The 16,047-nt window shown below is 38.0% G+C and overlaps 1 protein-coding gene across 1 annotated transcript; it reads left to right on the forward strand.

Annotated features, from left to right (window-relative positions):
• The first annotated feature begins 15,034 nt into the window (after positions 1 to 15,034).
• Positions 15,035 to 15,610, forward strand: LOC149164571 (uncharacterized). The gene has a single exon (XM_089429529.1). It carries the CDS (start codon positions 15,035 to 15,037, stop codon positions 15,608 to 15,610), a length of 576 nt encoding a protein of 191 aa, XP_089285655.1.
• The last annotated feature ends 437 nt before the right edge of the window (positions 15,611 to 16,047 follow it).

Consider the following 16,047-nt stretch of genomic DNA (forward strand, 5'->3'; position numbering starts at 1 on the left):
ACAATGAAAATGCATCTATATAATATAATTTTATCATTTTTTTAATGAATCTATGGATTTTGCCTGCCATGTGAAAAACAATAATACATATATTCTCATATATATATATATATATATATGAGAATATATGTATTATTGGGAGATCAATGAGAATGATGCATTGCAAAACATAAATAACATTAAAGATATTGTTACTTCTAAGTTCAAAGAAAAAATGTGGTGTGAGAAAGATTTAGCGGCTAAAAGAAAATTAAGTTATTATAAGAAGGTCATCAACCCCACCCTAGAAGATCAAAAGTATCTCTCTATTTTAACTAGATCAAAGAAGAAAATTAATATAGCAAAGATTAGAACGAATTCTCATGAGCTCCATAGTGAAACAGGTCGTTGGGCAGTTCCTAAAACGCCATGGATGGAAAGGATCTGCCATATATGTGAGAATAGGAACATCGAGGATGAAAACCACTTTCTCTTAGAGTGCCCCGCGTACAACCACATTAGATCTCAGTTTCACAATATTTGTTACAATACTGACCTTCCTAGCCTTTTACAATGTCAAAATTATAGTGAGCTCGGGAAGCTTCTCTCCAAGCTTTTTGAGCATAGGAATAAAATCTTAAATCAAAATAAATATGGTATAAATAAAGATAAAAATTAACCTATCAATGAGAATTGTGAAGATAAAGACAAAAAATGAAAATGAAATATTAAACTTTTATTTTATATATATATATATATATATATATATATATATATATAATTTAAATGTATATGATATAAATAAAAAATTAACACATATATTTCAAAAATAATAAATTACAACAAACTTTAAAGATTAAATTTTATTTTTTTAATTTACATATGATTCTTTATATATTTAGCATTTATATTTTATTGAAATAATAGACTTTTATTATAGTGGTTTATAAAAATATAAATTTATATAATGTAAGTGTGTATGTATAAATAAAAAACTAACACATATACAGATTCAAAAATAATAAAGATTAAAATATTTTTTAATTTACATATGCTTATGTTGAATATTTAATTTATATATTTTGTGAGCCTATGAGTAACTCCGAATGAATTTGTTGCTTTATTACATTAAGATAGTATGATTGTATACAAGGAGAGTGAGACTATTGGTTTCATCTCCCAATGTCACTTCATCTTCCATCTTCTTTTATTTTTCTTTTTACAATTATTTACATAGGATTCTTAATCCCAAAGATTAGGTGTTCAACATTCAGCCACCCACCCCACCCCGCCCCCTCTCACCCCCCTTAATATGAAGGGATGTTAGTGAGTCCAAGCATCATTCTGAATCTTTCAAACTTTTCCCCTCCAAGCGCTTTGGTGAAGATGTCTACAATCTGCTCATTTGTGGAACAATGTTGTAGGTGGATTGTTTTGGCCCCAACATCATGTCGAATCAGAGGGTATTTTGTATTGATGTGCTTCATTCGATCATGAAACTTTTGGTTCTTGGCCAAATTTCTTGCAGAAGTGTTATCAATCAAAAGAGAAGTTTAGTGCACTTGTTTCTCCTGCAAATATTCCATAATTTTCCTGAGCCACACAATTTCCTTCGTTGCTTCAGTTGCTGCCAAATATTCTGCTTCAATTGTGGAATCTATTGGAACTGATTGTTTGTGTGACCTCTAGGAGACAGCTCCTGATCCAAGACTCATAACATAACCTGAAGTAGATACCTAGTTTCTTTATCTCCATCGAAGTTTGAATCAGAGTATCCAATCAAGTTAAAGTCACCCACCTTTGAATACTTAAGTCCAAAGTCTTGAGTTCCCTTCAAGTACTTTAGAACTCTTTTTGTAGCAGACTAATAACCCTCACAAGGCTTTTGCATAAACCTGGAGAGGATTCCAACAACGAATTAAATGTCTGGTCTCGTAGTAGTCAGGTAGTTGAGAATTCCTACGAGTTGTCTATACCTTGTTGCATCCTCAAATTCTTCTCCTTCAATGGATGTGAGCTTTAATTTTTGTTTCATTTGAGTAGTCAAAGGATTGCACTTAGTTATGCTAAACTTGTTCAACAGATCTCCAATGTACTTCTTCTGAGAGGAATATAAACTTCAAATGCTAGGTTACTTTAATACCAAGATAGTAGTGAACATAGCCCAAATTTGTCATTTCAAAACCTTTCCTCAATTCCTTCTTTATGGATGCATTGTAGCTCTCATTGTTCCCTATTATCAGAAGATCATCTACATACACCACAATATATACAACTTTTTTGTCAACTTTCTTGACAAATAAAGTTGCATCATCAAGATCATAATGTTTGAAGTTGAGTTTCAGAATATGCTCAGTTAACTTCTCGTACCAGGCTTGTAGTGCTTGCTTGAGGCCATACAAAGATTTTGCAAGCTTGCATACTATGTGTTCTTGACCCTTCATAACAAATCCTTTTGGTTGGGACATAAAAACATTCTCTTTCATATCTTCATTCAAGAAATCAGTTTTTATATCCATTTGATGGACTTTCCAATCGTTTTGAGCTACCAAGGAAAAGAGCCTTCAGATGGTATCCCATTTTGATGTTGGGGGGAAGTATCCTCATAGTCTACCCCTTCCTTATGTGGAAAACATTTTTCCACAAGCTTGGCTTTGTGCTTGTCAAGTGAGCCATCTGCTTTGTACTTGTTCTTGAAGACCCACTTTCAGCCTACTGGTTTGGTTTTGAATGGAGGATCAACCAGCTTACAAGTTCCCTTCTTTATCAATGCATCATATTATTTCTACATCGCTTCTTTCCATTCATCATGAGAAGTGGATTATTTGAAGGAAGTTGGTTTGAAATTTGTAGACAAATGCAATTCAGAATCATAAGAAACATCCATATCAACTGGTGAATCAGGGTTGTCAACATCACCTCCATTATGTTTAGTTGAGCTTCTTTTTCATGTCTTTCCAACCTCATCAGGATGAACACTTTGAGGTGTCTTTGTCATCCATTTTGGAGGACCTTTCTAAGATGGACTAGGCTACTCAGTTGAATGAAATGGAGTTGAATCAATATTTACTCTCCCAATTATGTCAATCACATCACTCAAAGTGTCATCAGTGGTTGTAGCTTCATGCGAGGGAGAGAATGCTTCAAAAGAAGATCCCACAGATTGATCCAGTTTAGGAATCCCTCCTTCTAGACGTGGAATCTCATTATCAAATTCTTGAAAAGACTTTGCATCTCCAAATATATCCAAGCTATCAATCTATCACTGAACAACATTGTCAGTCTTGGAAGATTCAAGAAAGATCACATATCTAGATATTATAAACTTCTTGTTCACTTCATCCTAGAGACAGTATGCTTTGGAGGTATTTGAGTACCCCAAGAAGATACATATGTGACTCCTTGCATCGAGTTTGCTTCTCTGTTCCTTAGGTATCAAGGCATAGCAGGTGGAACCAAAAACCATGAGATGTCTCACCAAAGGAATGTGGCCATACCACATTTCATAAGGAGTATTGTTTTTTATAGCATTATATGGACAAATGTTCATTAAATACACATCACATAGAACTGCATCAGCCCAAAACATCAGTTTAACATTCTTGAAAAACATCATGGAGTGTACCATATTTAAGATTGTCTTGTTCATTCATTCAGTGACTCCATTCTGTTCGGGATTATAAGGCACGGTTGTTTGATGTTTCACCCCATGTTGGTGAAGATAGTTTTCAAATTCATTTGATGTATATTATTTTCCATTATCAGCACAAATAGATCCAATATGAGATTATGCATCATTTCCAATCCATGCATGAAATTTCTTGAATGTTTCAAAAGCTTCATATTTGTTCTTCAATAAATAAACCCAACACATTCTAGTGTAGTCATCAATAAATGTTATCATATATTTATTATCATTTGTAGAAGGAACATGCATTGACCACAAAATCAGAATGAATGAGTTCAATTTTTCTATGTGCTCTAGAATGAGAATCATGAAAATTCTGTTTGTTGTGCTTTCCTAAGATACAAGCATCACATTGCTTAAGTTTCCTAGGAATATTAGGAAAACTAGTAACACCTTTTTTCTTCAAAAAACAGAGGTTGTCATAGTTAAAGTGTCTAAATATAGCATGCCATAAAAGACTTGATGGAAATGTACCTCATCATAGTGAGAATTGTATGAAAAGTTTTGTGCACGAGCAGAGGTTCCTTGCAGCTTCAGTAGTCTTTCTTCTCAAATCTTTGTCATGAGAAGTCAGTGATATGATGTTTTTTTGACCTCAACCTTGCCATCAAATATGTGAATGGAGTGTCCTTGTTGGCAGATGTGGACCAAAGACACCAAGTTTCTCCTCAGATCCTGGAGTTATAAAACATCATGTAGAAGAAAATATGGAAGTCCATGCAATTTGAGCCTGATGGTGCCAATCCCTGATGACTGGAGTTTTGACTTGTATGCAAAGTATACTGCCCCATCAACCTTGTCAGTGAATTCCTCAAAGAAATATCTTCTAAAAGTCATGTGGCAAGTTTCCCCTGAAACAAGCAACCAATCATTTTTCCATGAAGCAAGTGAAGCATTGAATAAGGCTTTAGTTACTCAAATCTTACAATGTGCCACAACATAATGAGCGGGTACCTTTCCCTTTGTCGGGTATTTTTCCTTTTCCTTCATTTATTTCCTACTCAATTCGGTCCCAAGGAAACTTACAAGTGTAAGCATCATGCCCATTATTGGGGCCTTCGTTTTGAGTTTATGCAGAAAGAAGAGTCAGGGATAGGTGGCAAGGACGATCGTTGGGTTGCGGAGCTAACAGCCAGGAGGGGGAAAATGGAACAGAAGGGAACTAATAGTTGCGGGAAGGTGGCGGAAAAGAGAAGGAGAAGCCGATGAAAGGGAGAGCAATGGAAACCAAGGATAAATCCAATCAAGTGGGAGATATGCTGAATTGGCAGTCTGAGCATAGGACAGAAGATAAAAGGCAGAAGGGAGGGTGAGAAATGGTTGGTTGTTGGTCAGTTGAGAAAGTCAAGGATCAGCGGGGCTTTCCTAAGTTGCAGAAGGCTTTAATCATTCCCTATCCTATCTATGTTTATTCTTGTGGGTTTTGTTATTTATGTTCTTGATGATCAGGCTTCGAGCCTCTTGTAATTTTGTATGTAATTCCTTATGTTAAGCTTGATGTAAGATACGGTTTGATCAACAATGTTCTATTGAGTTTTATGTTGGTTCTTTAAAAATTGTGAATAGATTCTTATAAGTTGTATGGTTCCTTAAGAGTATCTAAGTAGAGAAGTATGATTGGATTAATGTGGATGATTGATTGTTCCGAGACACTATTGTTTGTTTGTTGTGATTCCCTTGGTACCTCGTTCTTCCCCTTCTAACTTCGGTCGCGGCATGCCTCGGGTGAGACTCCTTACCCTCTCTGGGTAAGGTCAAAATGTTTGCATTGCTCTAGAATACAACAGAGCCTTGTTGGCCCCTTGTGCCTAAACCCTGGGTCTTTGCCCCGTTGTCAAATTTTTACCAACAAATGGTTCTGTTGTCGCGACCAGAAATCAAAAAGAGGGGTTCAGAATATGGTATCATGGATTTTTAAGAAGGAGATATAGAACTAGTGGGATGACCAAGTGGATCGGTTCGTATCCCAATAAGCCATACTTTGCAACCAATTTGTTGTTAAAGTGAATGACGATATTTTATAGTCGGAAGCTCCAAGTGATCAGTGCGAGATCTTCTGGGGTAAGTTCCCAGAGGAATTGTACAACTGGTTGCGGAGACTTAAAGTGAAGGGTTAAACGGGAGGACAAATGGTAGCTCGTCGCGATTGGATTCCCACAAATCTCGTAGCACACCACCGTCTTGACACGGATATGATGAGAGCAGTAGACTTTTGGGTGGAAAATACCCTGGAAGGATACGCGGTATAGTTCGTAGCAGAAAGCTACCATTCCTTCTCAAAGGCTGACACTATGTTCCAGACCAGGTTAAGAGGGAATCTGCTAAAAGAAATACCTCTTTGGATTAAGTTTTTAATGGTGGAAGAGGGTATGATTCCTTTCCAAGGGCTAAGCATGGCAACGTAAACCCCTAGTACTGGGGGGAGGACCTAAGGGGAGAAATTCTACCGAGCAGGGGACTAGGATGTTGTTAGAGGGATGGATGCAGAGGATTCATGAAGGACTAGGGAGGTGAGAGTGCGGAGGAGAGCACAGATAACAGAGAAGTGGCAAGAAAGAGTCGTGCAAGAGATCAGAAGGAAACCAGAGGGACTACACCAAGCATGAGCAGTGTTGAAGAGTCCAAAGGAGAGATATGGAAGGTAAGAGAATATGGTGAGTGGGATAGAGACAGCAAGGACGACTAGGAGTCTAAAGGGGTTATATGAGCCCTCCCTCCCCAGTTGTGGGGGAGAGGTCGAACGGAGATAATCACAGTAACCCTGAGGAAGGTATGGAGGATGAGATGTGATTTTATATGAGAAGACTATCTGAGGAGAATGTTTCGTCTGAAGGAATTTGAATATCTAAACACTTGAGGCTCAGGTAGTGTTCCCCCTGACATTCCTCTAGTACTCTACAATAACCCTGGTAAATTTTTTGCTAAGTTGCTTACGATGATAAGAGTGAATAGTGTTAATGTTAAATATAGGACTAGTACTACTAATTGTAGTGGAAATAATAGAAATAGTAATATGGAATTACAAGGATCTCAATAGTTGGGAACCCAAGGCTTTGTGCTTTTACCACAAACACATTCCAGTATGGCGGGATCATTTACAACATACCCGGAATTCTCTGACAAAGGGAATGAATATGTAGAATAGCATTGGTACCTATGTGAGGCCATATGGAGGGCGCATCAGATGCTTGACAACATGAAGCTAATAGATTTTTGGACAAATCTCAGGGAACGAGCCCTACGATGGTTTATAAAATGGGTGGAGTTACACCAGAACCTGACCGTAGATGAGATTAAGAGGAACTTTGTACAAGAGTTCAAGCTCCCCCAAACGGATCAGTAGGGGTTGTCAGAGTTGTGGGAGATCAAGCAGCGAGAGGGAGAAACTGCCTGGGAACTAATGCAGAGGTTCAAAGATGCAATCAATAACCTCAACTACACTACAGATCTGAATCATCAGAGGGATTGGTTCATCAAGGAATTTTTACCCCTCACCCAGACACCATTGACATAACAAAATATCGAGACACTATAGGATGCCCTGGAGCAGGCAACCCGCATAGAGTCTATGGTGAGATATTCGCATGAGTATCAGGGAGGAGCCGCATCACATGATCCCTATATCTTGGGTCTAAAACACCAGATTGCTAGCTTAACATAGAAGTTGAAGTATGTATAGCCAACCCAGCCTACGAGATAGAACATGTGGTGTAGCAACTACTTAGTGGAGGGTCACGTTGCAACAGAGTGCCCAAGGTTGAGGGGAACGGGTACCGCATGTTGAAGAAAGTGTAACTAGGTTCAGTCTTCATAATGACACATTCCATTATAAATGATGAAAATTATATCTAGCAAAATATTTTGTAAATTTGAGTCATGGGTTTCATGCTCAAAATTTGTTTGTAGTAGCTCCCATTGAGAGCTTTAGGATAGGTGATAGGTTTGTGTCATTAATGTAAATAATTACACTTGTAAAGTATATATTTTTTGTCTCCAAGATCAATGGAAGAACCATGTGGAATGTCTCCTCCAAGTTCAAGTACAAATAGTGTTGAAAATAGCAACAAGAAATGATAAAAATAGAATCTAGAATATTCTGATTTTAATTTGTCCTTGAATTAAAATTGTGAATTAAAATTGAATTTAGTCTCACCAGCTGCTTGGAAATAATTAATTAATTCATTATGGATTAATTAGTTGGATAAATTCAAGTTAGAAGTCTTTTTGAAGTCATGCAATAGTTATCCCTTAAATTAAGGAGATTATCCCTTAATTAAGGAGATAAGATTGAGTCATATTTGAGTTGTAATTAGTTAACTCAATTTACTGAGTTAAGTCCAGTTAAAATAGTTCCAAACTGTTTGAGGAACTAATTGTGAGTTATCAGTTAGTTGATGCATGCATGCACTCAACTAGTGTACTCTAGATAACTGAAGATTCCCTCATCAGAAATTCATGCATGTCTATTCTGAGAAAGGCCTAGTTGAGCTAAATGTCAAGGACAATGTACTATCAGTTACATGTTTTCTCCTATAAAGGAAACTCATGCATGCAGAAGGAATAAGGTTCCTTGAGGATTGCGCAGTTCTGACAGGGTGTAGGATCAATGTGAGTGATCAGTCTTCCACTTGGTAACAGGAGGATCACCCAGAGAAACTGCGCAAGGAAATAGGAGCTCGGAGGGCAGAGAGGAAGTCTTGTGAGAAGCCAGATTTTCCTGTGAGAATCTGTGAGGATTGTACTGAGATCTGGCTAGTTGTGAGAGCTAAGGCTTTGTATAATTCTTATGTATTTCCACCTTGTATGATAATACAGATAGTGGGGTTTTTAGTTGAGTCTTTCCCTTGAGTATTTTTTGTGTTTCATGTGCATTGATTCTTCTTCTTCTGGTTATGTGTGTTCAGCTCGATCTTGCTCAATATTTAAGCTTCCGCAAATCAAATTGATAGTAGAAGTAGATTATAGTATTTTTCTTTGGTATATTGCATTATTAGGTTAATCTATAGTTAGATTTTCTACATAGATCTTAGAGCGAGATTTGTAGAGAATTTGCAGCATTTCTACAAATGGCTAGTGAAAGTATCCTCCAAGCGAAGATCAAAATGACATTGTAATTTAGGAAAAAATGTATTATATTCATGTCAGCTAAATCATTATGTAAATTCATCCTAAAGGCAAGTCATGTCGGCCTAATGAGCAGCATAAATAAGACTATAAATAAGGGCCTCTCCTCCTTCATTTGAATACACTCACAACACATCAATTTGGTCTCTCTCCTATGCGAAGAACTCTCTCTAAGGGTGCGAAGAAAGGGTCAACACAAGGCGCTGCAGGTCAAAAAGAAGAAGGTATGTTCTACCATCTATAACCACAGGAATTATGTCCACACGTGCGAGTCTAGGGCATCATCCTATGTGCTCTCATCATCAAGGAAAGAATTTGATCTTGGGTCCATTTGAAGGGCATATTTGTTTGAAGAGCAGAGACAAGTAGAGTGAAGGTTTAGGAGGGCTAGAAGAGCCCTAAACCTCTCACATGTGTGAAGGAATAGGTCACAATTTGGGTGAATTACAGTCCTAGGTCATCTTCATGATAAGGGTTGATTTGATGCCTAAAGATTTCAGTTGTTGGGCTATAAGGAAGCTTCAAGCATAGCAAGGCAAGGAGGAGCCTACAAGATCAAGTAGATCACTCACACATGGGAAGACAGTGACATCTTCAGGTCTGCTACAAGGGTTTCTGATCAGTCCACATCAAGGAAGTAGATCATATTGTTTCAAGGCAAGCATTGAGGACATCAGCTGGAAAAGTGAACTATTTTGGACAAGTGAAGCTTGGAGGAAGGAGGAAGGAAGAGGGAAGCAAATTCATCCATCTATAGTTGCAGATCTAATCCATGGAATAGTAGGTCAGAGGACAGAAGTAGCAGAAGGTTCTAGCCTTGATCTTGGAGACACTTTGGTCAAAGGGTCTTTGTATGGGTCTTGGAAATGTTTTCAAGTGATGATTCTATAAGAAGAATTACTGTGGGATTTCCTCTCAAGTTGGAGAGGTTTTTCCCTGGTTGTTTCTTATATATTATGTTACTGTTCTTTTGTTTATTGCATGATAGATGGTTGATGAAGTTAATAAACATACACATATCAAAACATCTTGTTTGAATAAGGAAAAGAAGATAAAAATACTTCACAGACATTTATCTAAGATAGGGAAATCACTATCATATCAAGCCCTTAGATTTCTCAACATGGTATCAGAAAAATGGTAGTACATCAAGGAAGGGTTGATAAAGAACACTAAAGAAGAGGAAATGCAATTGTAGTTGAAGGAAAAGATAGACTTAAATCCACATTCTGAAACTCCAAGATCTATCAAAGAGAAGACAATATCTACTATTCGGGCAGATCTATACAAGGAAGGTATCAAGAATCCTCTCACTTCAGTTGAAGAGAAGATCCTCAAGGATAAAATATTAGGTTCCCTAACATTCAAGGATAGACAAGCTTCCTCAAACTCATACAAGGCAGCCATCAAAAGACAAGCTTCAAGGATCATCACATCACGTAAGTATCTTATTTATTTGAGCAAAGCTAGTCTTGTAAAATATGTCTTCTTGCAAGGAAAGTAATAAGTTATTTGGATTTTCCAACGTCCTTGCTTGGAAGAAGAGAACTGACCTCAATTTGAAAGAACAAGAAGTTATTGATCATGTACAAAAGAAAATTTTTGCTTCTACTGATAGTCAAGAATTGGCTAAGTATAACAAGAACGAAGTTAGAGCTCAAAAGATTCTCATAGAATCTATCAAGGACTCATTGATTCCTTATGTAACCAAGCTTGAAACAACCAAGAAATCTATGACAAATTGATAGATTTGTTCTCCATCAGCACTACAGGAGAAGGAATCTCTTTAAGGAATAAGTTATACAAGATGAATATCAACAAAGAAGAAGGTATAGCTCCATACTTCATAAGGGTTTTTGAAATAAGAGATCAGTTGCATGAACAAGGAGAAATCATGTCTAATCCAAAGATGACTACTATAGTGTTGAATGCACTACCTGAGGAGTGGGGAAACTTTACAGCCAGCATATGGGCTAATAAGGAGGCATCATCACTCAATGATCTATGGGAAATTTTCAAAGTGGAAGAAGCCAATTTAAATGCCAAGGAAGATATGGCAGTTGGATCCAAGGAGCAAGCATTTGCTGCCAGGTTCAAGAGAAAAGGAAAGTTCAGAAACTTCAAGAGATCTAGTCACTAGTAACATCCCAAGAAAGATGTGTCAAAGATTCAATGCTTTGAATGTCACAAATATGGACACTACCAAAGATATTTTCCCAAGAGAAATAAGAATGGCAAGAGGAAACATGAAACAGCTCATGTCGCTCAGGAAATACAAGATAATAAAAAGAAACTGAAGAAGGAGGAGCCACAGGATCTTTACTATGATTAAAAAATCACCTCTTGTTTTCTTTCATAGGTCTTAGTTACCAGATTGCATATCAATTAATCACATGTTCATGAACATTCTTGTGTGTTGTCTAAGTAACTTTTTTTAAGAATGAAATGATTATGTATTTCGTGCCATCCTTGGATGAACAATTGATGTATGAGGACATGTTGAATCCTCTATGGTTATGATTCAAGTACATTCTATTTCTTTATGTAAGGATTCTAGGAAGGAATGAAATTGCTATATGTAGGAAATTCTAAGATGAGAACACTTTGGTTCTCCGAATCTTTGAAGAGTTTTTATAGGCAAATATCCTCTGTGAAGAATCCAAGTTCATTTAATTCATAACGATGGTACCAAGAGAACCTATAAGGATCAAGTCAACTTCGTTGCAGGTCAAAGATCCCTCAAGAAGTACGCTGCAAGATTCATGGTATGATTCAAGACAAATGAGGTATGTATATGTGTGTTTAATATTATAATATCATGTCATATGGTTGCAAGTAACATGGATCAAGCATGATCAAGAGAAAAAGGATCTCCTCCTCTTTAAGGATGTAGGAAGGCTTAAGTCACATTAGATGAAATCAACATAATATGTCCTCATATGGAGTATTAGGAAGTTGACTACAATTAAGGAACTCTGATTGGAAGCTCCTGGGAATAAAAGGTGTGAGGATGGTAGAGATCGTGAAATATGCAATCAACATCCAAAGAATCGGGAGATTTGACTAGGAAATCTCCCAGAAAGATATGGAGACTCTTATGAAAATATGAAAATATGAAGACCCTTGACTACAAATATCTTTGGGAGATATGTCAACATCTATGCAAGGTGTTTATACCTACAAGAACATTTCACTGGAAAAGGCCATCACCAAAAAGTTATATGTGATTTGTTTTTGGTTTCTGACCTTTTGGGATAAGTCTGGGTATGTGTGCAGGGCCATGGTAAGAAGAGTTGTGAAGGATGGCACATCTATGTACCTTATGATCTAAAGCAATCACCGTTGAAATATATGTGGAGATAGATGGCCCTATGAAGGAAGCTCCAAATGCAAATCCGAGGAGGATACTTTCTAGAAAAGAAGGAATGACATGATGGAGGAAAGTGTTGGATGGTTGTACCCTACACATGAAGAAATTGATGACATCGAGGTATTGGATCATCAGTCAAGGAGAAGACCCTATAAAGTACTGATCATAGAGTCCTTGTTTAAGAAGGAGCTCTAGAAGGTTCCTATGAGTAAAGGAACATGAGTAAGTTTCTGAGTAAATAGAAACTTGGAACTCATCCCTGGTTAAGAGGGAGAGTTAGACACGACATTCTTGTCTTCAGTTTGGAAGAAAGAAAGGAGGATTGTCTAATCATCTGGCATCTGACACTCTTTGAGGATGTGGTAGGGCATCCAAGATAAGAGTGGGAAAGAGGAACGATATTCTTGAGGGTTGGGAACCCAAGATGATAATAGTCCTAGTATGGCATACTCGGAGAACACCCAGGTGGGTATGACCCTAATAGAGATAATGATGATGTGTTTCTATCAGTCATTGGTCTCGCCAACATTGTGCTATGATCTAAGTGAGATATAGAGTTATTAGTCAAGGCCTTGCTATATGAAAACAATGTTGGTTGAAATGATGCTATAACAGATGGATTGCAAATCTGATCTTCTTATGAAAATTCTTCTATGAACTTGAAAAATTGTCCAAGTACCATGTATATATGAATACCTCCCTAGTTAAGAGGGAGTGTTGAAGAAAGTGTAACTAGGTTCGGTATTCATAATGACACATTCCATTGTAAATTATGCAAATTATATCTAGCAAAATATTTTGTAAATTTGATTCATGGGTTTCATGCTCAAAATTTGTATGTAGTAGTTCCCATTGAGAGCTCTAGGCTAGGTGATAGGTTTGTGTCATTAATGTAAATAATTACACTTGTAAAGTATATAGTTTGTGTCTTCAAGATCAAGCACAGAACCATATGGAATGTATTCTCCAATTTCAATTACAAATGGCTAGTAAGAGTATCCTCCAAGAGAATATCAGAATGACATTGTAATTTCGGAAAAAAATGTATTATATTCATGTTGGCTAAATAATTATGTAAATTCGGCCTAAATACAAGTCATGTTGGCCTAATGAGCAGCGTAAAGAAGACTATAAATAAGGGTCTATCCTCCCTCATTTGACTACACTCACAACACATCAATTCGGTCTCTCTCTTATGCGAATAAGTTTGTCTAAGGGTGTGAAGAAAGGGTCAACACAAGGAGTCACGGGTCAACAAGAAGAATGTTTGTTCTTCCATATATAACCGCGGGAATTTTTTCCACACATGCGAGGCTAGGGTACAATCCTATGTGCTCTCATCGTCAAGGAAAGAGTTCGATCTTAGGCCCATTTGAAAGGAATATTTGTTTGAAGAGCATAGACAAGTAGAGCGAAGGTTTAGGAGGGCTAGAAGAGCCCTAAACCTCTCACACGTGTGAAGGAACAAGTCACAATTAGGGATTCATTACAGTCCTAAATCATCTTCATGGTAAGGGTTGATTTGAGGCCTAAAGAGTTCGGTTGTTGGGATAGAAGGAAGCTTCAAGAATAGTAAGGCAAGTAGGAGGCTACAAGATCAAGTAGATCACTCACACGTGGGAAGATAGTGACATCTTCAGATCTGCTACAAGGGTTGTTGATCAGTCCACATCAAGGAAGCAGATCATCTTGTTTCAAGGAAAGTGTTGAGGAAAGCAGCTAGACAAGTGAATCTTAGAGGAAGGAGGAAGGAATAGGGAAGAAAATTCATCCATCTATAGTTGCATATCTGATCCACGGAACAACAAGTCAGAGGACAACAGTAGCAGAAGGTTCTAGCCTTGATCTTGGAGACACTTTGGTAAAAGGTTCTTTGTATGGGTCTTGGAAATTTTGTCAAGTGAAGATTCTATAAGAATAATTGCCGTGGGTTTTCCTCTCAGGTTGGAGAGGTTTTTTCCTTTGTTGCTTCCTATATCTTTTGTTATTGTTCTTTTGCTTATTATGCATGATAGCTAGTTGATGAAGTTAATAAACATACACATATCAAAAGATCTTGTTTGAATAAGGAAAAAAGATAAAAATAGTCCACAAGCAGTTATCTGAGATAGATAAATCACTATCATATCAATCCCTTAGATTTCGAAACACCACATTGGGGCCAACGGTGCCTTCGGGGACCCCACCTGCAGCAGTGGGATCGCAATGTGAATTCACAAGCTGCAACCCACCAGAATATTTTGAAGTGTGTGGGGCATATGGAAACTCGCCGCGCTTATGCCTGCTACTGAAAAATATCCAAATGTCTCGAATAATAACTATTGTGAGTTTTGTGCATCTATGACCCATCATACAGACCAGTGTCGAGTGTTGGATGCGCTAGCTGATCGGCTAGACCAATCAACGTTCAGGGTCAATGAAATTGCTCGTGGGGGGCAAGGAGGAGGAGGAGGAACAAGAGGAGGTAGAACAAGGAGAAAGGGGTCTGTGCGATGCTATAATTATGATCAGGAGGGATATTTCACTCAGGACTGCCCCTACCAAGAAGACCATGGTGCTGCCAATGCAAGGTCAACGCCCACGCAACTGAGGATTGCCCTGAGCTAATCGTAAGGTGGGAAGAATGGACCAGGAAACGAGGGACGAACCTGATCAATGCAGAACCAAGGATTACCAAGATAGCTCCGCTATCCAACTTAAACATAATCAATCGTGGCAGTAATAAAACGGGGACTGACCATGGTGGCCCAGACCAGCCAATGGTCATTAAGGTGGCTTCACAAAAATGGTCATACAACCCTAGACAGCATAAGAAATACTACTAGGAACCGGAAAAAGTGTTCAAAAATTTAGGAAAATCTCAGAAGGATAATATGCCCAACCTTACAAAAGCCACCATTGCTCATCCGATTGAGGAATGGTTTAGGTTGTTCCTACAGATTGTCAACAATGATCAGATGTTAGGGGAGTTGCGCAAAAGTCTGAAAGAAGTCCTGCCGGAGGAGGAGACTAGAGAAGGGAATGTCTCAGTGAACTTGTCTAAGAGACACCCAAGGCTAGTCAGGAGAAATAAGAAGAGAACGGGCAGGGAGTTCAAGATTGATGTGCAGGTCACGGGGTTTCAAATTAAAGATACTATGTTAGATTTGGGTTCCGACGTTAATATCCTACCAAGGAAGACGTGGGAGGCACTGGGAAAACCACAATTGAAGTTCTCACTAGTTAAATTGTGGATGGCCAATCAGTACTATATACTACTTGTTAGGAGACTGGAGGAAATAGAATTTAATGTGGTGGGGGTGAAGACACACGCAAATTTTGAAGTGATCAATATCATGGGAGATAAAGATCCTTATCCAGCATTGTTAGCTATTGACTGGGCATATGAAAAATACGTCATTATCGACCTAAAGAAGGAGTTGATGATATTTGAAGTGGAGGGAGTATGATTCATCCAGCCACTGGACCCGTCCTAGGGACCTAGATTCACAGAACTAGTAGACGACAAAAGCGACCTAGGAATGCTAGACCAGCTCTATCAGACGACAATAGGAAAGAGGGAAGCTTAAATCAACCCCACAGCAGAAGGATCAGCCAGCTTGAGGAGTATATAGGACTCAGAAGTTGGCTCTGAGGTGGCATGGGATGCATCGTAGAAGGGTGGATATAAGTTTGATACCATACATTATGCTACGTTATTCCACATCAACTGGATCAGAATAGAGGTAATGGATTTTCCCACTTTCCATGGCATAGATTCAGTAGACGTATTTCTCAATAAAGCAGATAAAACTATAAGGGAAAGCCAAAAAATACCATTGTTATACATTGCACTACAAGAAACCCCGGCACGTTGGTGGGGAGTGCACCGCAACAACCTCCAGGG

This window comes from Pinus tabuliformis, chromosome 5_1 (assembly GCF_031772625.1).
Source record: "Pinus tabuliformis cultivar Carrire ecotype Pingquan chromosome 5_1, CPIR1, whole genome shotgun sequence".
Taxonomy (NCBI): Eukaryota; Viridiplantae; Streptophyta; class Pinopsida; order Pinales; family Pinaceae; genus Pinus; species Pinus tabuliformis.

What these genes read in the sequence shown, in the direction of transcription:
- LOC149164571 (XM_089429529.1), top strand. Translation starts at nt 15,035, where the DNA reads ATGCCCAACCTTACAAAAGCCACCATTGCTCATCCGATTGAGGAATGG.